Source organism: Molossus molossus, unplaced genomic scaffold, assembly GCF_014108415.1.
Source record: "Molossus molossus isolate mMolMol1 unplaced genomic scaffold, mMolMol1.p scaffold_m16_p_8, whole genome shotgun sequence".
NCBI lineage: Eukaryota > Metazoa > Chordata > Mammalia > Chiroptera > Molossidae > Molossus > Molossus molossus.
The window spans coordinates 50,484,919-50,511,078 of record NW_023425402.1 but is presented as its reverse complement, the minus strand read 5'-3'; the positions used below and the strand labels follow the sequence as shown (position 1 = coordinate 50,511,078).

The 26,160-nt window shown below is 33.4% G+C and overlaps 1 protein-coding gene across 3 annotated transcripts in view; it reads left to right on the top strand.

The window, feature by feature from the left end:
• The first annotated feature begins 9,470 nt into the window (after positions 1–9,470).
• Positions 9,471–26,160, top strand: part of LIN28B (lin-28 homolog B) — a 106,184-nt gene continuing 89,494 nt past the window's right edge. The window contains exons 1-2 of one of the 3 annotated variants that reach the window (XM_036249072.1): positions 9,471–9,516; positions 17,079–17,263. In XM_036249072.1, coding sequence (XP_036104965.1) covers positions 9,483–9,516; positions 17,079–17,263 — 219 coding nt within the window. In that variant the 5' untranslated portion in view covers positions 9,471–9,482. Of the gene's footprint in view, positions 9,517–16,186; positions 16,197–16,684; positions 16,716–17,078; positions 17,264–26,160 lie in introns of those variants that run through there. The other 2 variants (XM_036249074.1, XM_036249073.1) reach the window with 2 other exon arrangements.

Here is a 26,160-nt window from a genome sequence, read left to right as displayed (position 1 = left end):
GTGTTGTCTCGGAGATGCGGGCGGTCGATGTACTTCCGGGTTCACACCTTTCTCACCCCGCTCTGCGCCGCTGAGTCGGCGCTTGTTGCGGGCGAGGCGCTGCCCAGGTCGCCGCCGCGGTCTTCGCCAGGCGCCAGAGCGGGCTGTGAGCCGGAGAGCCGGGCGGGGAGGGGAAGCGGCGGCTCGGCGCGGGGAGGCGCGGGCTGGGGTCCCGGCGGCGGGTCCGCGCAGCCGGTGCGGGCGCCTCGCACCCGCGGGGCTGCGTCGCCAGGGGGCGTCCGTACCTGCCATTTGTGTATTCCGCAAACCGAGCTGCTTTGTAGCCGGCAGGCGTCGGGGATCCTTTTTGCTTCGGTGTCGGGGATGTAAATTCATGAATTAAAATTAAGAATTTGCGGAGAACCGTGAAAAACGCACTTGGATTTAGGTTGCTTTTGAAGAGAAAACCACCAAAGAAGAAAGGATACATTTGCAGGAGCGTTAACTACTAACTGGAACACTGGATGCGGGTGCATTACGAGGATTTGTACTCCAAAAACTTTTTAAAAAATTGCACGTTGGTAGATATTGAGTGTTTTCAAGTAACATCTTGCAGTATGTATTTAATGTCCTCATTGCGGAAATTTCTTAAATGTAAGTAATAGTAAGTCCGCCATTTTGAATTGTTTCAATGTAACACAGACTGAAATCTTAGGTTCCTGTGTTTCCTTGAGTTCCTTTCTGTTCTTTCTGTGAATTTGTTTCCATCCATAGGTTTTTTTCAGGTTATCAGGTATTATTCACTGTTCACAGAACTAAATTATCCAATGAGGATTTTTATACCTACAATTGTTAATGTAAGGGAAAAATAAATTATGCTCGTGTTTATTGTTTTTATTTCTTGGTTACAAATACTGTGGAAGTTAAAACTACACATAACTAGTATTAGGAAATGTAAAACAATTTACAACATCGTTGCAAAATATCTTTTAAAGTGATTTTTATCCTGATGAAAAAATTATCGTGTCATTTTTGTGCAGATTATTACTATATTTAGCTAGGTGGTAATGCAAAAACGCTTTTAAAATGCATCTGTTGGTAAAGCAAATTTATAAGTTCAAAGATAACTTATAAAACATCACAGTTTAATTTTATAAAAGATTTCAAGAAAGCCTTAAAATTTAAAATTGAGTTTTTGGAATTTATGGCAGTTAATGTGATTTTGAAAATTAAATTTGTTAAGAAATTTATGCCATGTTTTTGTTTTTTTTTCTACTGTGGTTTTGCACAGATGATAGAGGGGTCATAACTTAACAACATAATATGTAATAATCAGTATTTCATTTAGATTAATAATTAGACCCTTGTCCATTTGGGGAACAGTTGTTGCTTCCCAAATTCTGTATCTCTGAATGTATGAAATAGGACAATCCAGTGTGTCTAAATTTCCTAAAGAGCTTTAGAAATTAAACTGACACAGGCCTCTTTCTAATACTTGGAGAGGAGGTGAAGACACTACAAAGAATAAAATGCTTCATTTGACTTTGCCATTTTACAAATAGGATCATTCTCATTGCTTGATAATAAAATGTCATAAGAATTTAAGGATCTGAATTTGTAATGCATATTAATCATTAGAGCTATTTATAGGTTCTTTTCTATTAATATATCTAGAACCAAATGACTCAAAGATAAATTCTCATTAATCTTTGTCGAATTGTAGTATTTTATTATATGTTTGTGCCAAACTCCTTTCAGAAACAATGAAAATTTTGTTGTAAAATTAATCAGGATGTAAAATTAATCAGGATTTAAATAAATCTATAGGGGGAGATACTGTCAACTGTAGTTCTTTGTAAGTGAAGGACATTGAATTTTAATATGGTAGTGCTCAAAGTTAGTCCAGAATTACTTATTTTAAAGTATGTCGCAAATATAAATTCTAAAAAACCACCAGAATTGTAGTAAATATAGTGGAATTAGGGTCCCCCCTCCCCATATATGCTGAAGAAAGAGAAAATTAAACGTATCTTACCTGATAGTTTGATAATGTTTGGTATCTGATCATGTCTTTTTTTTTTGTATTTGGAACACTGCTATCGTAATTTATAAACCATGGTTAAGGGAAAAATAAGTTATTAAATAAAACATGCATAACAGCTGTCAGGTATAGCATTGATGTCTCTTTAAAATGATTGAAGTGTTCCAAAAAAAATAATAATAATTAAAATGATTTAAGTGTTATTCATAACTACCAAATTTGGGGACTATGAATGATCTTTAAACATTTAATCTATAGTTGAGTTTATTAAGAGAAAAGTGGAGATTCAAGGATGAGTATAAAAGGAACATTACAAATTTTTGGTTATTTAAAGAATTTTCTTATTTGGTTATTTTTAATAGAATCTTATGTTCTTTTAAATGTGATAAATGCCTAAAGTTTTTATATTCAAATGTTTTAGAACCTGTACTGGATTTTCTTGCCTTTTAAAGTGACAATAAGTAGTATTTTCAATGAACCACAAGGTAAAGAAGAATTTCTAGTTTGCCAAGCAGAACAATGAAAATTCTTTACATTAAAAAAATTAAGATTTATTTATATGAACATACCTAGGAATATATGAAATAATGGAATCATATTGATTTGAGAAACTTGCCAACAATGTACATGTATAATGATTTGGATTTATCTGACACAGTGACTCTATGAAGTCGCTGACCATAGTGCTGAACCAAGACAGCCATATTGGTCACTGCTAAATCTGAATGAAACCACACAGAAATTGTGTAGAGATTCAAGTAACATCATCACTGTAAGAAATATATACATATATTTCATATATACTTTTAAATGTATTTTTTCTACTCAGCTGCATTGGACTTAATCAGAAATTGTGATAGAGAAATTTTATCCTTGACTGTATAACAATGATTTTGAATAATGTCAGTATAATTCCTTTCTTTGAAAGCTGTTACTTGCAGAGGAAGACAAGATTTTTAACACCAATTTAAGCAACTAATGCGTTCTCTCAAAAATTAAAATTTTAGTTGACACCACTGTAAGTTTGAGTATGAATTTGATATTGGCAATTTTTGATTCAGGTTTATAGTCTGGCATTATCCAAACCATCATCAAAATGTGTTATCAAAAATTAATCCAAATGAAAAATAACTTAAGAAAAATGCTACTTGGAAACAATGATATAAGCAATTTCCTATATAGAAAAATATACATTTTAACATAATCTTGACCCAGTACTTTGGGGAAATTATCTATTGTTTGAAGCAGGACAAACATCAGGCTGTCACTGCTTACAATATTACTGTGTTTTACATTGTGTGAATTGAACACTGATATGAAACCATTGTAGAAATTACCTGAAAAGGAATGTTGTAATATGTTTAATATTTCAGTAAAATGTACTATTTTAGTCAGAACTTTGACATTATTTTCCTAAAAATAGAATGGGTTGATATGCAGGATCATCAAATTAAGGGTCAAAGGTGACCAACCAGGACAAAGGGCATGCAGCTCATTTTCAAGCAATCAGTTTCCAGTTTTTTCATGGCTGAACAAAAGCTTAATTATATAGAAAAAAGGACATAGTGTTGTATGACCAGTTGTAATGATGGAAAAACATGTTTTAAATTTTCTAGATACTTTCAAATTAGTATTTCTTTTATAGACAGTGGAAATGCAAGAACCAAAATGCTTTTATATTTTTTAAACATTTCTTTTATATTTTTTCAGACTAAAAAAAAAATCCCAACTAAATTATTCTATATTATATAGGTTAAAAACAGACTTTGTTTTAGATTAAGAATTTTAGAAAAACTGTACATTATGTTTTTTGTTTGTTTTGTTTTTTGGCATTAGTCTGTTGGTATAATCTCCTCTGCTAGTTAAATTTCTATTGTTTTTATTTAATATTATGTTTATTATACCATTAGATCACTGGCAGTGACATAAAGATGAGCAGCCTCTGAAACATCTCTTGATCTTTATTATATCAATAGAGGTGTTCAGGTTTAATTAGAATCTTTGTTTTGGGGAGTTTTTGTTTGTTTGTTACCATTACCAAGAAGCTGCATTACAGTTTCTATCTCAAAGTTATAATGGGACTTCAAAATATAAGTGATGAGCTTTTTTAAATAGGAATTTTACCATTATTTTGACTCTTTAAATTAAAACCACTATTTTGTATTTTTCTTTTATTTGATGTGACCTTATCAATGATTCAGCTATGAGCTTTATTTTATGAAACTTGTTTCATACTGTGGAGAATACAAACCATTTGCATTAGCAAAACCAATTGTGCTGTGACTCAGTTGTGTTACAGCTTTCACATTTAAGTTAAGGACTTGTGTTTACCAGTTAACTATTGTGCCATGCTCAGTGCCTTTAAACAATCTAGACAATATGCCAATTGACTTAATTAATATTCACTGAAGTTTATTTTCTAGAATAAATTATTTTTTATTACACTTATTTAAAGAGAATTCTAGAGCTGCCTGTATCTTATGTGAAACCATTAAAATTTCATTTTGAAAGTGGTTGAGAAAGTTAAATTCATCTCTGTGATTCAGCAATATTAGAAATATTAGCCTCTAAGTTGAACTGTTTATATATTATAAATAATGAAAAATAAGTAATATAATTTAATTCCTAAATATAAAAAATGCAGCTTTGAAATCTTTTTAAGTAATATAAATTTTTTTATTCTCTCAAGAAAATGTTCAAAATATTTCACCAAATGTGAAGTTACCTGTTTTAACACTCCAATACCTATGATTTTTCAACTGTATAAAGTCCCATGTAAATACCTTTAAAGCAGATCATTTTTTTTTTATTGCCTGTACCTGTATATACTTGAGAGTACAGTATTTCCAGTTATAGGAAAAATTACAGTAGAATGTTCAGTTGAATTGCACAATAATTTATCCTGATTTTGTTTATGCAGCATTTGAATTGTCTATTGACTAAATTGTAAAAAGTAATTACTCTAAAGAGTTTTAATACATAGTAAACATTTCTTTAGAGGACAATGTAAGAAAACATTCAATATTGAACTTCATTATTTAATATTTTATTTAATATGTATTTATGTTATGTTTATTATATTAAATCTAAATAAATACTGTGCTTTAGGTTTCAACCTGGTGTTTATATAGGATGTTTGCTATATGATTTTAAGTAGAGTCATTCAAAAACTTTTCCTCCAACTATTCTAGAAAGGAAAAGTCACACTGTTGTCTACTTTACTTTTCAAATAATGTATTTACATCAGTAATAGTTGAGTCATATTGTAAGTATACTATAATTTTTGTTATAAACCATAAAGTGAATATTTTTATGGTAATCTATAATATATTTTTACACTTGCATTATTTTAGAAAATACTGATAATGAGAAATTTGTTTTCTGTAGTATTTTTTTTAAATGTTGAGAAATTATAGTGATGAGAATATGTAATGAAATAATTTTTCTTTTGGTAAATATTCTTGATTGCTAAATCATTTTATGAGAACTTAAAGTAACTTGCATATCATTATTATTATTAGAAGGAAAAACTAACACGATATAAATTGAATAGAAATAAAATTCTGAGTAATATGGTAGTTTTTTTTACTTATTACTCAATTCTCCAGGTTTAACAGTTAAGTTGGCAATTTAAAAAAATGAGTGTATAATGTGCAGTAGTAATCATTTTCTTTATTAAATAGTTACAGTAGTGGATTAACAACAATATGTAAAGTATCTGAGAAGAATATTGTTATATATTTTAATAGGAGAAAGTGTGAAGTCTAAGAGTGTTTCTAATGACTAGTGTACATAAGTTAGTCAATATTATAGCAGTAAGTACATATATTTTAAATAAAATTCTTGAAATCACACTGTATGTAAATATTTTATGTTTACAATAGTCAAATAATTAATTACCTCTCACATTCTTTTTTTTTTTTTTTTTGAAAAGGTAGCTTTAAAGGAAATTTTGTATACAAGTTTATTTCATAATAGGCATTCTACAGATGGGTTAGCCAGGTTCAGAAATTCATTAAGTCATTGATTCATTTAAAAAGTGTGTATTAAACACTAAAGATTGCCAAGATTAAAACGTTGAGCTAAATATATGCAATCCCTGCCACCATAGAGCATAGAGTCTATTTGGGAGAGAGAACATTTTCTTGGGCTATTATAGTCAATTACAATACAGTATTAGATGGTAGAAGCACTGTACTCAGTGTGTAACAATAATAAAAAGAGATTGAAGTGGAGATTAAAGTGATGAACAGGTATTCTAGTGAAGGGTCAGAGAAGTATATTCTAGCATATCACAATTTTAATTAAATTTTTGTTTTTTAACATTTACTCCAAAGTATAGTATTAAATAAATACACCCATGTATAAAGTTAAATAGCTGTTTTTTATTATTCATATATTTAAGGAATTATTTTAATTCTTTATTTCCTTTCAAATAGTCACCCACAGTAAGAAGATGAACATTTAATACTACAATTTTTTGTTTGTTTCATATTTTTTCTTTATTGATTTTAGAGAGAAAGGAAGCAAGAGGGAGAGATAGCAACATCAACGAGAGAGAACATCGATTAGCTCCCTCCTGTATTCGACTCACAACCTGGGCATGTGCCCTGACTGGCAATTGGACCAGTGACCTCTTGATTCATGGGTCGACGCTCAACCACTGAGCCACATTGGCCAGGCAATACTATAAATATTTTATGTAACATTTACCTATCTCATTCTTATCATAGTTGTTCAGTAAACATTGGATGGATTATGGCATTCATATTTAAACTTAATTCTTTTTTCTCTATTTAACTCATTTTAAAAAAATTTTACACCATTGCTTACCATCAGTGAAATATATCAATTAATGTCTGTGATATAATTCCATCTTTTCCTTTGACAGGGGATGATAATATTCAAACTCTAAATAACAAAAAATGAAAATAAACTATCATATGTGAGTTTAGACAGTGAAAAATCTGAACATCTTTATCATTCCAAAGGATTGGCTCTTTTTAAATCCAGAAAGCTCATATTTAGAGCTCTTAAATAGCATTGTGCCATTTGATTTGTACTTTTAAATCTACCATTTATAATAATTTATCATCTGAATTATTTAATAAAATTTTAGTAAACCTCATCGATTATTTTTTTATATCTTTAGAATATGTTGGTGTGAACTTTTCTGTAAATATAAGCGGAGAAGACTAAGCATGGGTGTGGGCTATTAGAATATAAAAACACAAGCTAGGATTTTGCTGGAGTTATGTGTAATATGTAAATAAAGCCCTACATAAACTGAGTGTGCAAAATAAAACAATATAGTCTCAATGTAAAGGGAAGCTCTATTTCAAATAAGTTTTAATAAAGAGTTTTGTTAACAGGGTCTGTCATCATCATCTGTCTTTTGGTTTTAAACACAGGATAATTGAAGGATTTAATTTGGTGTTTCACATGCCTTTTGTTCATTCTTCCTCTGTTCTTTAATTTTTTAAAATCTTCACCAAAGACATGTTTATTGATTTTTCAGAGTGAGGAAAGGGAGAGAGAAAGCGAGAGAGAGAAACATCAATATGAGAGAGGAAATATCTATCAGTTGTCTCCTGTCCACACCCTAACTGGAATCAAACCCGAAACCTTTTGGTGCATAGGACAATGCTCCAACCAAATGAGCCACACTCTCCAGGGTTCCATTTAGTTTTGAGAAGAAAATTAAATTACAACTTAAAGAATGTGCACAAAATGGCTTATTTTATGTGACTTGATATAGTAGATATAGCATGTAGAACTTAGTTAAGGAAACAAATACAACCCCAGGTGGTAGCAGGTGAGTGAGTTGATGCATGTTCAAACAAATCTGTTTTCCGAACCTTAGGATAAAATGATAATTCAGTAGTTATGAGAGTTTATATTCCAATTGCTATACATCATTACTGGGTAAACTATTGCAAGTCTTATTGTGTTGTGACATGTGCTAGTGGATATATTAGAAATGTCAGAACTTGACTCATATTTTTACCCTGGCCGGTGTTCCCAGTGGTTAGAGCACAGAGGGGTAACGGGCATGTACCTGGGTTGAAGGTTCAATCCCTGACTCCAGATCTCTTGCCCGAGTCAGGTACATGCAGGAGGCAACTAATCATTGTGTCTCTCTTACATCAATGTTTCTCTTTTCCTCCCTCCCTCCCTCCCTCCCTCCCTCCTTCCCTCTCTCTCTCTAAAAAAAAAAAATCGATGTAACATTTCCTCAGCTGAGGATTAAGAAAAAATTTTTAAAAGAAGATAGTCATATTTTTTAACAAGAACTATTGTTGCTTTAAAATCTGGGATAATGCATATTAGATACTTTTAATGAAACATACTTAATGATTAAGTGAATTACCACTACAGTAATTTTTTCTCAAAGAATATTTGAATGTAACACAGAGAACTAGTATCAATGGTATAATTCCACAATTAGATTTTCATGATTTAGCTTCTAAAATATATCTGAAAAGAATAGTCATAAGTTCATCAAGAATCACAATGTTGAAGGTTAGGTTGATTCTTAACTTTTTTTTAATAAAAAAAAATGGAATTCTTCAATTACAGTGTAATATTAAATATATTTTAATTTAATTACATCATTCATGAAATGGAGATGTTTGACTAAATAATGGTCTTGTTTAAAATATTTTTGTTTTTTTTTAAAGGCATGTTCTTTATTTTTTTTATTTATTTATTTTATCCTCACCCGAGGACATTTTTGCACTTATCTTCAGATAGACCGTGAGGGAGAGAGTGGGAAAGAGAGAGAGAGAAACATCAACGTGAGACACATTGATTGACTGGTTGCCACCCATACAACCCCAACCAGGCTGGGGACAAACTGTAAGTGAGGTATGTGCCCTTAGTGGGAACCAAACCCAGGACTCTCTGGTCCGTGGGCCGATGCTTTAACCACTGAGCAAAACCGGCTAGGGCTAAAATGTTTATTTTTTATTTTTTTATCCTCACCCGAGGACATTTTTCCATTTTTTTGTTCAGACAGAGTGGGAGGGAGAGAGAGGGAAACATCTACTTGAAAGGGACACATCGAGTGGCTGCCTCCTGCACGGTCCTGGTTGGCCCTGTTGGCCCTGGTTGGGTCAGGACGGGGGGTCAAACTGCAACCGAGGTACCGCCCTTAGCGGGAACCAAAACTGGGTCTTTCTGGACTGCAGGCCAATGCTCTAACCGCTGAGCCGAACTGGCCAGGGCTTTTCTTTTCTTTTTTTTTTTTTTAAACCAGTGTCCTTTAATAGGAATGAAAGACAAGTTTATGCCAATTGGTTATCTAATTTTGCTAGGTGAGTCTTAAATTTGACTTCACAGAGTCAAAACCTAGGCATTTTATTGCTTTCTAATGAGCCATTAAGCTGATGAAGAGGCAATTAAATAGGCATTTAATGTAGTACTAACTTGAGCTTTCTGGTTTTAGGTTCTTCAGAAGACAATGAGGTCATTCAACCAGGTTTCATCAGCCCCAGGTTAGTCATTTTTTTTTCCCCCAAAATAAAAATTTTACTTAAATTATGTTTGAAAAGATAACTATAGGCATATGAGGAAACTTGACAACCATCAGAAATTCACCTTGGCAAGATAGGTACCATATCCCACTGTACTCCAGATCCCTCTGTCCTGTAAACATACTCACACCATATTGCATGGATGAAATCTAATTAACTCCTTTCCTCCTGATTTTAGCAGCATTGGATTTTGTGATTATTTTTTCAGAACTCAGGCAAAATAGATACTAGATATTTATATGCTTAGGTAGCTGAGTGAAGAGTATTTGTAGCTTGTTCATTTTTAAAATACCCACAGCAAAATAAGCACTCACAAATATAGGTTGAATTAATTAAAAGATAGAGACTTGGTGCTGTTTTCAATAATTTACCATAACACAAATAGCACAATATATTAGGCATTTTTTAGAGAAGCAGTGAATTTTACTAATCTAGGGAAGCTTCGTTTATGATTTTCATGAACTTGTATCATATTTGTCCCCTATTATACTTCATAAATTAGTCATTTGAACTTTTCACATTTCAAAGCTGGACTTTTTTTTTGCATGCATCTTTTATTTACTTACCTGTACTGTACAACCTAGATTTTTGATACATAAATATTTTTACATTACTGAAATTCACTTAAAACTTACAACACTATTTTCAGAATAATTTTGTTTGATAATGTAATACTCTGGCTTATGCTCTGATGAATTTTATATTTTGGCTTTGCTCTTGACACTACTATGAAAACATTTAAATGCTGTGATATGACAAGATTTATGATCATTAAATAAGTACAAATAAAAAGATGTTATTTTGTTAAGCTTATCAAATTTAAGATTGTAGGTAGCAAGAGGAAAATAGTAGGGATCAACAAGTTTAATAAGGAGACCACTGATAGGCATTGCCATTTGACAAACACTTTCCTTTTTTCTAGAGTGAATCCTTTGACATGGAGATGATGCTCTTAAGAGTATCATGAAAATGAAGATTCTGAAAAGTTGCTACAATATTTTAATTTACCAACTAGTTTCTGATAACCATAGATTGTGGTTTTTCTGTGGGGGCAACCTGGAGACAGTCCAGATACCCTTTTCTTTTCTGTTGGGAAATAATGTTAACACCAATGTGTTAAGTGACTGCAATAAAGTTTCATGTCTGTGTTTCCTTGTGATTAAAAAGGGGTTGTTGGGGAGAGGTTCCACTTTCACCAAAAAGAAAGGTTATTTCTAGGGATTACATTTAAGCCTAAATACTTGAACATCAACTGGTCTACTCTCCTCACTTTGCAGGTGAGCTAACTGAGGCTAGAGAAGGTAGGTGATTAGCAAGGTCAGCAAGTGGGACCAGAATGCTGGCTTCTAGTTTGTAGCTGGATGTTCTTTCTCCACAGATTTGCTTGCCACCCAGGCATCTTTTCTTCCCACTTCCCTCATCTTTTACTCCCTCCCCTAGTCTTCTTTTCCTTGCCATTTTCCATCTACCTGCCCCCTCTCTCAAATAAAGCCAAAGTGGAAATATTAAAATAAATACCTGGGAAACACTCTTATTTCAGTTATTTCTTTTGATGAGATTGAGTTATAAATAACCAACTTTCATTCATTGCCTTGGATGGGAAATAATTACAGGTTGACATTATTTAGTGTCATTTCTACAGGCTCAGAATATTTGCTGCAAAAAACTTATTTAAATTATGAAGCATACGTGTTCAACTCATACAGGTGGAAAATACTCATTTTTCATATAAAACATGAAGCTTCCTTTAGTGCTATTCTGGGCAAAATAATGTGCTTGTTACAAAATGAATTTTCTAACCCATTTCTGTTCTGATTAAAATTATTTAAGAAAGTATTTGTTGAGCACAGTTTAGAGGATATTTAGGAACTGTAATAATTTTTTTTTTAATTTTCATTGGGGTGTATGGTACTAGAACAGGATTTTTTATTTTATTTTATTGCTGTTTCAGTTTTTTAAATGAAACTGTACAAAAACAGTGCTCCTAAAATAATGCCCCTTTTTAGAATTAATTTTATTGCTCTAAATACTTTGCTGAAACATAACTGATCAAAAAGAAGGAAACATTTGCAAATGTTTGTTTTTTGAAGTATGAAAGCAATTTGGAACATTTAAAATATGTTAATCGGTTCCTGTATTTCCATAATTTTATTTAATTATACCTGGGGAAATGTGTTATAAAGAAATAAGGGAAAAATTTAAAAAGATTTACAACTGTGTAAAAATTCTTAAATAGGAACAATTGTGTTAAGCCAGAGCATTTTCCTTCCAGATAAGGAAATTAAATAAGAACGGAATTTTGCTTTTTGGAAACAAAAACAAAATGCCCCCATATTCTGAAGTGCTTTTATTATAAGACCAAGGCTCCCAGCCAAGTACTCCTTTCATTTGATTCTGTATTGTAAGCATTTCAAGAAAGTTATTTGCCAAGTAGTTTGCTGAAACCGCAGTGGGAGGGATCGGGAACAGTTTGTCCGACGTGCAGCTTTTGCGCTGGAAACCTCAATCCTCGGGGCCAGAGAGCGGGTTCTCTAAAATTGCCCCAGGCCGCCCCCCACCCCATCCCTTGCCGGACAAGGGCTTTTCTTGACCCTCCAAAGTCGCATGGCGATGTTTTCGTGGCTGTCCTGAAGTACCGGCGCCAGGAGTCTGAAGACCTTCCCATTTTAGGCAAGGCGGGTGGGGGGTGGGGGGCAGTGGTCATTTTCTCGGGTTCTCCTGATTACTTCCCCCTTGACTTCACTTATCTTGCATTTCCGAGACTCTGACATCTCATAGATAAAGGGATCAAATTATAAATGATATGTCTGTAAATACAGCAAAAGTAGTAGACTGTGCTAAGTGTTGTCTTCCATAGTGGTGAAGGCAAGGGTTTCCTTTGTTTGGTGTTCTGGGGTGGGGGGTGGGGGAGGGCAAATGTAAAAATCCATTAATTAGTGAGAAATCATTAGCTTTCTTCCGAAGGGTTCCATTTCTAGAGGAGTGGTGATGTGCTGAATAAAGGGAAAGGTGACTGGAGAGAAAAAGGGGAGAGGAAGTGTTGGGGGGTGGAGGCGGAGGGAAAGGGCAGATCGACTGGCCTGGGGGTCTAGGCAACCCTGGGGCGCGACTGCCCGTGAAATTACAGGGCTGCTTTCGCAGCCCTGGGGCTGCAGACCCCGGCCTTATTTGCCGGGAGGAGAGCCGGGTGGAGTCGCTTGCGGCAGTGCGACAGCCCCTCCTCCTAGATTTAAGAACCGAAGCATTGTTTCTGCTTTGATAGAAGTTACTCATTGCTTATAGGAAAACAACGACGGTGGCCTGTGGCACCTCTTTTGGCTTCTTGCATTGTATTGGAATTAAAAACAAAACTAAACAAACAAACAAAAAGACCCAGAACATGTGTACTTTGCTTTTTAAATGGAGAAACCTTAGACTGATAACCAATGGGTATATGATAGGTTATTTCCTCGATTTTTACCTCCAGTGCGTTACAGATCTTTGTAGCTATTTGAACTCATTTTAAAGATATTTTGGAAGAACTATGATAAATCAACCTACTGAAACATTTGGCTTTCACAGGTATAAAACATGCGTTTTGAGTCAAGCACAGGTCTTTCTGGCACTAAAAACAAGTAGGAAATGAGAAAAAAATTAAAACCAGAAGACTTCAGGAAGGTGACAAATTGGAAAGCATTCTAGGAGATTCATAGGAACATTTTATGTGAAAAAAGCATTCTATGAGCTTAAGGAGATTATGTTCAGTTTTATAAAAGGATCTTAGGCTCAATAGATGGGGGTGGGGGATAGAAAAGACGAATCTCTGTAAAAGACATTGCTATATATCTGAAATGCTGCTATTTTGTTTCTGTGTCTCCTTCACTTTTCTCCCCAATTTCCTTTCCTCCTCCTCCTCCCTTCCCTTCTATCTTTCTTTTACCCCCCCCCCCCGTTTATGTAAATGAAGTTGCCTTAAATTCTTTGTGAATGAATGTTGGAGGATTTCTCAGAGTTCCCAGTTGGAAAAAGCCTTCTACACAACTTGAAAGGCTGATGTCCCTCTCAGGAAATGAATGAGTCGATAACCTCTGACACCAGTGACCAGTCCAGTGAACCCTACCTTAATTCCACTAATACTGGAGGCCCCCAATCAGGCAAAACTGAATCTCATAACATATCATAATATGTGCTTCAGTGATAGTATTTAACACTTTTAATCTGGGTATTGATAGGTTTGAATTTCATCAAATTTAACAGTAGACAAGGATTCACAAACCACCTATATATTGTTTCTGATTTTATTATTAAACTATTTTCTGATTAAAGCAAACTTACAGATAAAACATCTTGTACTATAAATGCGTCAGTGACTAAACTACTGGCCTGTGGATTTTATGACAGTTGGTTTTACATAAATAATAGTTTTCCTCCTCAATTTACATGAATACTTTTCCAGATTTTTCTCTTAACCAGATGTTGATTTTTTTAAGTAATTCACTTAAAATATTTTAAAAAGCAACATAACTTATTTTAGTGTTTTCTATTTTGTATTTTGTGAAATGTTTAACTTGGAATGCCCTTGTTAAAGTTACTTCATTATAGGTCAATGTAATCAATTGCTGTCTATTAAAATAGTGCCTAGTAAATGTTTTGTTAACAAATAATTTTTTGAGAGCTTTGAGCTTTTGTTACTCCTTCAAAATCACTTGGACTTTCACACTTTTTCTTTCCTCCCTACCATGGTTTTGCCCCGAAAGAAAATGAGAAAACTTTGCCCCCTTTCCTGAGAAACAACAAAATAAACACACCAAATATTTTTCCAAATTCATCAGCCTTGACTGAAGCCTTTTACCACAAACAGCTGAAAACAGCATATATTTATATACATTCATTTAATTTAGATCTGAACCAATTAGTATAAATTTATATTTAGTTGTTTAGTATGGGGAGGAGGTGTACATTGATGTGTATGTGGATTTTCAAAAGCTCTTGTATTCAGGACCCCTACATTTTAGTTTTTGTGAAACAGTGTTAGGAGTGTTAAGAGTTAGCAGTGTGGACATGTTTGGAGACACCGGAGGGGATTGCGGGTTTGGTGGGGGAGGGTCAGGTCGGTCTCTTTGCCTAAGGGAAGTGGTATCTGTACAGTTTCTCCGTAAACTGCTTGTTTAAGAAAATGGGGGTGGGGTGGGGGGAAAGAGTACGTGGTGCGTTTAAATGTTTAATAAACGGATGATGTTTTATATTTTAAAGGAAATAAGGCATTTCTAGTTGATGTATAATATTTGTTGTGATGTTCGAGGAGGGCGGCAATACTGGTGTCAGTATCTAGTAATCTCCAATAATTTGAACCGATTTGAAAGGTAAAGGGAAAGCATTTTGAAACTGGGGCGGGCGCGGGACGGGGTGGTAGGAGCCTAATCCGTTATTAAATTCTCGTTTATTCGACTCTTCCATCCACTGGTAGTTGACTTTTAAAATGTCACGGTCCAGTCAATATTATATGAATTTACCTTTTTTTCTCCCACTTGCCTCTTTCTTCACCCCTCCCCCCACTGGCGCCCGCTTTTTTCTCCCCCACCTCTTTCTCTGGCTCTGCAGCCGCCTCTGCTGGCCGCTCCTCTTCACCTCCCCAGCCTGGCGCACCCCTCCCCCTCCTTGCCCTACCTCATCTCGCTCTTGGGGAACAATCACCACTGATTGAGGTTCACTCTATGTTAAGCTGGAAAACTGGGCTGTTATTTAGGAAGTCATTAATCACATCTCCTCCCCCGGAAAGAGATGGCGGAGAAACCTGTGAAGTACAATTTCTTACCGACCCCCTCCAAAATGTTCCAAAATGATAAAACTAAACACAATTTGACTACGTGAAGGTGATAGCGATTTTTCCAGTAGAATTTTATTTTTAATTTCAAAATTTTCAGAGCACAACCAGGTAATTGTGTACTTTTGTTTTATTGTGGGTGTATTATTATCTAAACTTTCATGGGAATGTAATTAGGTTTAATTAGATCTTTTGTAAATTACATATTTCTCTCTAAGAACTGAATTCAATAGGTTTGTGACCAAAGCAGGTTTACTGCTAGTGAGCGGCTGAATTTTTAAGGGGTGGGGGGAACCTCGGTTGCTTTATTTAAATGGCTTTTTCCACCAAAATGAGATTATTTGGACAAGTTTGTACATAAGGCATGCGTGTGCACATATATGACTGCCGTTTTTCTAAACGATTCACAAGGACCCTCCATTGTGTTTAAGTAAAAGCACGAAGTCAGCATTCTGATTTATCGTAAAGAAGCGTCCCAAATTGTCTTTAAGATAACATGCTTGAGTTTTTCGTGTTCATTCATAAATTATTTTCATGTCAGCATAGATGAAATGGCGATTGGTTATCTCTTCCTCTCGCCAGCCCCTTAAGGATCCGAGGTGAAATTAGTAGCAAGAAAGCATGTAATTGACAAAGTCACGTGTGCTCAGGGGGCCAGAAACTGGAGAGAGAAGAGAAAAAAATCAAAAGAGGGAAAGCACATTAGACCATGCGAGCTAAATTTGTGATCACACAAAATCAAGATGTTAGATTGATGCAGAAGATCACTCCGTTGCAAAGGGAAAGTTTTCATCTCACGAGTTTGGAGCAGAGGGCCGGTGGGGCAACATGGCCGAAGGTTAATTTTCTTTTCTATTGTTTTACTGTGATTTTCTCTCTTCCTTTCTCTACCCCCTCCCCCTCTCCCACCCTTCTTTGCCCGTCCCCCCTCCCCGGTTATACCCCAATACTGGGCATTACCCCCACCCTCCATCGCGCAACGGGGCTTTCTCAACCTATTGTTACAGATCTCCAAAAATGTTTTGTACCGCCCACACTGATTCACAACTTGAAAAGCTTTCAGGGGGCTATTGTTTGAATTGTTTGAGTGTGATTAAGCGCAGTTTCAGTTAGTGAGCCCAAGAAAACTTTTATACACCTGCCCCCTCCCCCATCCCACCCCAACTTTAATTGAAAGTTATGGGGGGAGGGGAATGCACATTGCAGATAACCCCGGATTCGCTGCTGCCGCATGTGCATTAAACTGGTTCTAACCTTCTTCGCGATTTCTCTTTCCTCCCGGTGCCTGCCCAAAAGAAGAGTTTCGCTGAAAATTTCTCTTTGTAAATGGGATCAGTGTTAAATCAGCAATATGCAAGTAAAGTATCTCATGCTGTACTGTAATGTGTGGCTGAAAAAATGGAGTTAAGCGAAAAAGTACACGTATGTACAGAACCGTGGAAGTGGATGTGATCGATAGAACAGTGTGGCTCCCCCTCCCCCGCTTCCCCTTTTAACCCTTCTGATTTTAAATATTTTCTGTAGAAGAAAAGAACCATTTAATCGCATTTTCTTATTTCCTTCTTCCCCTCCCCCCCCAAGCGGTTTTGTGGGGGGTTCTCTCTCTCTCTCTCTCTCTCTCTCTCTCTCTCTCTCTCTCTCTCTCCCCCTCTCCCTCTCCCTCTCAATGAACTGTGCGGCAATATAGACTAACTGACTTTTTTTGTCCTGTTCTACACAGGCGGGGCAAGCAAAGGTGGAGAAGAGCCCGGGAAGCTGCCGGAACAGGCAGAGGAGGAATCCCAGGTTTTGCACGGAACTGGCCACTGTAAGTGGTTCAATGTGCGAATGGGATTTGGATTCATCTCCATGATAAACCGAGAAGGAAGCCCCTTGGATATCCCAGTCGATGTATTCGTACACCAAGTAAGCCAAACTTTTCCCCCTCCTCTTCACCTTTTCCCATGTGGAATTCATAAAGTCGTTTTGTCAGTGGCTATACAATAATGTGTCTGTCCTTAGGTATGTTGAAAAAAAAAATCTTATAGTCACGAGTTAATACAGTTTTTAAGGTATATGTACGGGCCCCCTTCTGGGTATTTTTCCTAAACAGAAAATGAAATCTTTGAAATTTTACTGCTTGGGTGCTGGTTGACTTTATTAGCAAGTTCCCTCTCTTCATTCGACAGCGAAATTGCAGTGGTGTAGCTTCCGGTGTTATCCGTTACAATGTACTGTGTCGCCTACGCCTGGTGAATGAGTAGGTAAATGAATGAAGAAACGGGGACCGTTTTAAGTTTTAAAAAAACACAACACAACAGTCTGATGTTAGAAGAAATCTATAGGTCCTGGTATTTCAGACATCTCTAGGCAGTAGCTTTCCCTGTTATTTAATCTCTGGCTCTATATTTGTAGATGCAAGTTAAAATAATTTGATTTTTACAGTAAAATAAAATAAAACAGTTGCCCTAGTGTGGATTTGCAGAAATATAAGAGTGGATGCTTAATAATCAAACATTTTAGAATTGTACTTCGTTAAGGGCGTATATCCAAGGATACTGTCTCTTTAAGAGACTGAACTCAAAAAAACATGTGGCCAGAGGCGGCTCTAGTTTGTGTGTTTAAAATGTGCTAGTCTGCTACTTGGGGGTAAATTTCCACCATTGCTTATAGTGTGTTGTAATTTTTTAAGACGCTTAATACCAAGCAGAATGTTATTGCTTCTCATTTTAAAAATTTTACGCAGAAACAAATTAATACCTCATCCCCTTTCAATCCACTCCTCTCTATTAGTCTCTTTATTGTAAAAAAATATTTACAGTTTGCAAGCTTGATCATTTCATCAAGAGAAGTTGAAGAACTATTAATTCTCTGTAATAATTAATTCTTAAATAGGAGTAAAGGGACTAAAGAGTAAAAAGTTTTGCTTTGCCTTGACATCTAAGTTAAAAAGAATTCAATGAATGGCTATCAATATACTACTGGTTGACTGACATAGATACATGCAGGAAATACTTAGTCTGTTTGCATGGAAATTATACATTTTGTTTGATACTATGTTGCATGTTCCTGGTAATATTTACAACCTCCTTTCCCCCTAAGGAATATCATCTCCAAATTAAGTATATAAACAATAGAAACATATGAAACCATTCTGTTTTGATCTGTTGTCCTGTGGTGCTTGGTAGCTTCCTGACCTTGCTGTGTGGTGTGTGTTTTCCTTTCCTAAAGGCCTGGCCATCATTATTGGCTGTTTATATGTGGAAGGATCAGCATAATCTGTGAATTGAAACAGGGTTTAAATACATAAATAGAAGTCCACAGACAGGCTACTGAATTTTATGCCTCCTACTTTATATTGCAAAATGAAGCCACATTTTCTGCTTTTTTTCCTCCCTAGACTGAATGACTGAAATCATTGACAGATCCAATTCTGTCAGGCTCTGGCTTTCCCCCCTTTGAACCTTCTTTAGGTTGTTAAATTGTTCTTTACGATCTCATAAATTTGTTTTATAGATGAATGAAAAAAATAGCCCTTTTCTTCTTTGATCACACCTTGTTATAATTTGGTTTTCTATATTTAATATATTCAAATATTAGACATCTTATTAATCAGTATTAATGTTTAGAACCATGAGACATCCAAATTTAAGCTGTTTATTGGTTATATGTTGATAAACATTCCTATATCTACTAAATTAAGAAATATTATATTACTAAAAAAGTTTTATAGAGAGCAGACGGTTTCTAGTGTACAATAATTGATTATTAAAGACTTGCTTTAATCTTCTGTTACACATTATGTGTTTACTAAAGAACAATATTAAAATGACATGTGATAAAAATACTCTTTAAATATGTGTATTTGTATTCTTCAGAAGAATATATCTAGGTACATTCTTAGGGAGAAGTATGTAAAAAGTCAATAAAACTTAAGTATTTGTTTTTTTGTGATGTAAAAAACCAGGCAGTGATCATCTTTAACTTTAAAATTAGAAAGTGATATTTTAGGGATTTTTTTTTGATGGTTACAATATTTGTTTTTTAAAATATATCTAAGTTTTTTTCTAAAGAAAAATTACTTAGGTATCAGTTTCCTTATTTTTTTGCATCTTCGCTTTGATACCTAGGTTGTTGTGCAACTTAACATAAATTGCATATAAATTATATGAATAATTGTTTGGAAAAAGGCAGGAATCCTACAGATCTTAGCCAAGCAACTACAAGTTGATGGTCATAAATGATGTGTGTAGGTACCATGAGAGTATTGCTCTGGTTTATACAATCAGGTTGCAATTCAGGACAATGACATAAATGTCTTTTAAATATTTTAAATTATTTTTGCTGCCTTTTTTTTACTGTCTGAGCATATTTTAAAGCATACTAGACTTTATGTATGATTATAAATTAGATTTTCCCCCAGTATGTCTCTATACTCTTTTGTTATGAAAAAATAGGCATGGATATTCAGAAATTTTAAATGTTTTCTTGGACCAATCAATATCTATTCATTATTTTAAATATGTGACAGAGATGTTTTCTCAGTGTTCAGAAGTGTATGTGTCATTGAATTTTTAAAAAGTAATTGGAATGTTTTTAATACTATATACTTAAGGAAATAAAAATAAATTATTTTAGTTTCTTTAAAATAATATTTAAAAATTCATGCCAAGTCACCTAGGATATATTTTTTCTTTTAAAAATATCGACTGCACATCAAAAATAATTAAATTGTTAGGAAATGAAGAGGTGTGTGTGTGTGTGTGTGTGTATACACTTGTTCATTGTTACAACAAATTTCAAATTTGTTGGCAGTAATATAATCAAACTTCTATTTCTCTAATGTCACCAGCTCCTCCAAATGAAAAACATGACTTAGGTACTGTATTTTATCTATCTTTAGACTATTTGATAACTGCAGTGAAATTCTGCTGTCTGAAGATGGGGTGTGACCATAAGTCGTTTAAAATGACAATCTCATTTGACTTCCTGATGTTAACTTGTGATTTAAATGATCTTATTTTTCTGGACTATTAATGAATATATATATATATATTCTGACACATGTCAATACTGAAATATTGATAGTATTCAATAAGAAATATTTTATTTTTACAAACTTAACAAAAATGTATATTATCTTTGTGAATTTTAACACAGCACAGTCTTGGAGCTGTTTCTTAAAATATTTAATATTTGACAATGTTGATGGTTTAGTTTATTAATAAGATAAATTTGTAGGAATATCTTAAGAATCCAATGGAAAACAGATTTGTCTGTCAATTGAAGGAAGGGTATATGCATGGTTAATACAGATTTGTACATCTAAGTCCCTGTTAAGGTGATTTCATCAATTAGAATACAGTTATTTTGTAAGTGCTAATAATTAATACTCCTGTCAGTTTGTTGTTACTAATGAATTTTGTAAATGTACATCCACAGTTAGATTGTGGGCTAACATGTTTAAAATATCTGGAAAGGTCTCTGGCAACTTCTTGAAATATTATAAGCTTTCAATAGGTCTTAAATAATGATGGTACTTTGGATGAATTGCATGGTAATTAATTGTTAGATCTTTTCTGGAGAAGGGCAGTATTCCCCAATAACTTACCTGTTGATATTTGTTGACCTGTAAGTTTTCCTTACATACATTTTGACATTTATTTCCAAAATTATTATCTCACCTAATAAGGTAAAATGATCATTTGAAATTTATTTTGGTTAGGGGAGAAATAGAATCCATTCTCTTTATTGCCTTCTCTTAAGCTTATTTGCATAGTAATATTTCTTCACATGTTGTATTATATAGGAATTCTTGGCCATCAAATATGATATAAAGAATTTTCACATAACTATATTTCTTTTCTTTACTATATATAAGATTTTTTCAAAGAGTATTTCAAAGTGATTTCAATTTAGCTAGTTAATCAGTAGGCTTAAATATTTTTTAATAATTTTGTTTTGAATTTTTTATTTACCTTTCTAGTATTGATGTTTTTCCCTATGGTCTCTATTCTGACTTGTAGTTTGATCCTTATGGAGGATACAAAAGTCCATAATGCAAAGATTTTATGTTTCTTTTATTACTTTGCTTAGAAAACATCTCAAAGACTAATGGAAATAGAGTAAATAAGAATAATTATTGTAACTGAGATGAATTTAAAGCATTTTATTAATAATATAAGATATGAAAACATTTATAGATGACTAGTTTATTTTTTCAGTTTTTTAAAACATTTTCTTTATTGATTTGAGAGAGAAAAACACATCGATTTGTTGTTCCACTTATTTATGCATTCATTTGTTGATTCTTGTATGTCTTCTGACCAGAGATGGAACTGACAACCTTGGGTCATTGGGACAATGCTCTAACCAACTGAGCCACCCAGCCAGGGCAGAGATGACTAATTTATATGTATGAAAAATTTAAGTATTAAACACAGTTCAGTTGATGTATCATAAAGTTCATATCTCAATGTTTTCAAAATTAATTACGCAACTTTTGTAAACATTTACTCTAATATGTTCATGTTGAAGGGCTTTTCAAAGTATTTTATCACTAATTTATTACTGTATCTACTTTTGTAACAGGCATGGAAACATTTTTCACATGCAGAATAGATGTGATTATTATTCTCAAGACTGTTGAATATTTTAACTTCCAAAAGTTTATTTAGACAAAGAAATCTTAGAAATTTTAAAATGTGGACACATAATAGTTATAGTTCATTTCTTAGTAAATTTTACATTTTAATATTTTTTAAATAGTTCCTAAACATATCAAATTTTCATAATGATTTGCCCAGTTGACCAGTTTGGAAGAATCCTAAATGAAATGCCTTAAATTTAATCACATTGAAAGGCATTTAGATCCAAATTTTATAAGACTTAAATTGTTTTATAAAATATATTAGATACTTTCCTTCTGATTTTCAAATGCTGGTCTATTTCAAGACCCTTTTTGTGTACTTATAAAATGATGCTTTTAGCCCTGGCCGGTTTGGCTCAGCAGTTGGAGCATCAGCCTGCGGACCAAAGAGTTCCGGGTTCAGTTCCTGCTAAGCCCTAGCGGCTAAGGACATGTACCAAAAAAAATGATCCTCTCGCCCTGGCCGGCGGTTGGAGCGTCGGCCTGTGGTACAGAGAGACCCAGGTTCGGTTCCGCTAAGGGCACGTACCTCGGTTGCAGTTTGTCCCCGGCCCTGGTTGGTCGTGCAGGTGGCAGCCACTCGATGTGTCCCTTCACATCCATGTTACTCTCTCTCTCTCCCTTCTTCTCTCTCCCTCCTGCTCTGTCTGAACAAAAAATGGAAAAATGTCCTCGGGTGAGGATAAAAAAAATAAAAAAAATGATCCTCTTATTCAGTTTTAACGTGAACTGTGAATTGGGTATGTATTTCATACATAGTTTCCTCCTCATTCTAAAGATTATTGATATAACTTAAATATCTTAAATATCTTCCTCTTTGTTATTTTGAACCTTCTTATTTTAAAGATCATTCACAGTACATGAAGGTAATTAGCATAACATCTTTAATCTATCTTTGACTTACCTCAGAGTTCTTGGGTTTCATAAGAAGTTAAAAACTTTGTTACACTAAACATGATAGATTAAAAAGTGTGTTGTTCGTTGTAAATTTTGTTACTTTGGCACAGGAATGGAAACCTTATCATTTGAATTTGGTTGGATTCTTCTTCCTGTTCAGAAATTGTGTAACTATGGAGGATAGTTTTGTATTTTAACTGAGTCGTTCTTTTGATACTGTGATTAACAAAAGTTACTATTAAGTTTAAAATATGCTGTATTGTGTTTTTATTTTTGAACCAAGTATAACCTAAACAAATAAAATGATATTTCTAATTAATTAAACTGGAAATTTATTACTTTAGATGTGATATTCTATAGACTTGATTTGGAGTTAAATATGAAATACCTTTAGATATTTCTCAATGAATTTTAAGTAACAAGTTTAGTTTTTCAGTATATAGTTGCTTTATATATGTTTCCAAACAAATCACGAAAAGCCAATATATAGTTGCTATAAGTTTTGACATTGTAACATACACAATTCATGAGAAACTTAAATGATTCTTATTCTCTAATTTGATTGTAACATCTAATATCAGAAAGGTTGATAACTAACATATTTAAGAAAATACATTGCAGATCAGTGAGATACATTTAGAAATGATCTTTTAATGAGTGTTCTGTCCAACAAGTGTTACATTGCATTTTGATACATCACAATTCATTTTATCTTCTATCTAGTACCAAATTGGAAGATAATCTGATGATTGCTCCCCCACCTCACCCCTCAATATCTAAGTAGTTGACAATTTGGAAATGTCATCTTAAATAAGATTAATAGGTAATTGATAAATTCAGTCTTACATTTCTTTCTATAATCAGCTGTTAGTAGGAGTCATTATACATAACTTTTCAGATTGCTGTGAAGAGTAGAGATGTTATATAAACTGCCTAGCAAGTATGTGTTGAGTAAATAAACTAAAATGGAAACTAGTCTTTGCCACAATAAAATCATGGTTAAGTTATCTTCAGTGGCATATATTCATGTTGCAAAATTAAATTGGTATCTTCTTTTATGTGCTCTCTAAAATTGGGTAAAATTATATAATATTATAGCTTAATTTCTATTGTAGTGAACTAACAAAGCTTTTCATTATAATTTTATGGCATGTAATATTGTTTACAGTATCAGGATATAAAATGAGGCTTGGAAATATTTTTTGTTATACAGTTATTTTTAAATTTTTGTTGTACCATGAGATTTTACCTGTGTATTCAGGTGTACATATCCAGTTTGTGTATTCTTCAGTATAAGTTAAAGGAAAAAAATACCGTTTTAAATAGACCTGCTGTGATAATTTAATATCCATTGTTGTAGTAATAATTATTGAACCCTTGTGAGGTAGTGTATAATGGTATAGAATCTGGTCAAATAGATCAGTATTCAAATTCTAGTTTATTATATGTCTGAAGGGGGAAAGTAAGTTACTTTTTCAGTGTTTCAATGTCCTATAAATGAAGAGACAAAAATGTATCCACCTTGTGGAGGGTTATTATGAGGATTAAATGTTATTACATATATAAAGCCTTTAACACAGAGCTTGGGAAATAGTAAGGGCACAACAATGTTTGTTGTACACAGTTACTAAAAGTAGAAGTAATGTGGTAGAGTGATGGAGAAAACATTGGAAATGAAGGTTTGGGTTTGGCTCTGCCAACTTGGTTGGCCCCTTAGCATTGGTTAGTCACTTCCTCAGAATTTCAGTGTTCTTATGGGTAAAATGTGCTCCATAATATCTTTCCTCCCTATTTTTTGTGGGATAGGGTAAGGATCAATTGATGTAATAGACATAAAAATAATTTAAAAATTGTAACAATCCCAGTTTTTAGTTTTAATCTTTATTTTTTAGCACTATATTTTTATTAATAATACTTTCATAATGTAAATCATTGTCAGAATTTTTAAAAGATAGTGAGCCCATGTTATTTATTTTATTTTTTACCTTGTCAGCTTCAATGAGCTATAATAATATAAAATAAAATTCATAAAATTTAAGTATACAATTAGATGAATTTGACAAGTTGTGTAACCACCACCACAATCATGATCTAGAACATTAAATTACAAAGTTTTCTTGTGCCCCTTTGTAGTCACCCTTGAAGAGAAGAGGCTCAATTGTGAGATTTGATTATTGGTATTTTGTATTACTTGTTAGCTGACCTGGTTCCTTTTAACTTCCTCTTTTTAGATACAGCTATGATCTAGTATCCTTTATCAAATACAATTCTATTTATTTTCATGTGTTTTGTTTGTTTCTCTTTTATTTCTGCTTGGAAATTATCTTTACACAAGTAGTTTCTGTGCTTGTAAAAGTGAGATTAATTAGTAGGCATTCACTAACCTTCAGTCTTAATTTCATTTATCCTCATGGTACTTTTCATAGAGTATAAACTCACTGCTTACCTAAAGGGAGGATTTCAGTTTCTTGTAGGGAAATTTAATGAATTTCTGTCTTCACTGAGTTTTTGTGTAAACATTCTTAGAGATGTACATGGACAAAAGAGGGCTTATTTTCATATGAAAGTATTACTTATTTATCTATTCAACTTTTTTTATTGATCACATACTAAGTGTGAACTGTTGTATGATAGATTTAAGAGTTTTGCTCTCCAACTTGCTATATATTTTTGTTTTGTTTTTTTTTTAGCAAACTTTTTAATAAAAAATTTACAATTCTTATCTTTTCATACAAAGTATAAAAGGAAAGGATCATTTTTCGCCATATAACTTCTACACATTGAGTTTGGAAATACCTGATTTTTAAAAAGTGTTAGTTTTTAAATTTTGAGCTAAATACAATAATTTCTCATCAGTCTTAAAATATATAATTTTCAAGTTTAATGCATAGAAATTATCTTAAGCAATGCTTAGAATCATATCATTTTATTGTGTTATTAGTAACGTACTTAATTTTTATCAGCTGCTTTAACCTTTTGTTATGAGTCCACTTTAAAAACTCAAAACCCACTTAGATTTATTACTTTTGTTAATCTTAATGTTGGCCTCTACTTCATAATCTTGTAAGTTTAATTTGATAATAACTTTAAGATTTTTGTTCAGTTTTATTGTGCTATATTATATAAAGACTATGTAAATTAAAAATTAATTTTACTTTGACCATGTTTGTTTATGACCATTTCTTTCCTTAAGCTTTGTGAGCAATTCCCTAGGCCATTACTGGTATGTTCCTAGATATGATAATGCCTGAATTCTTTTAACAGTTTTTCATTCAAA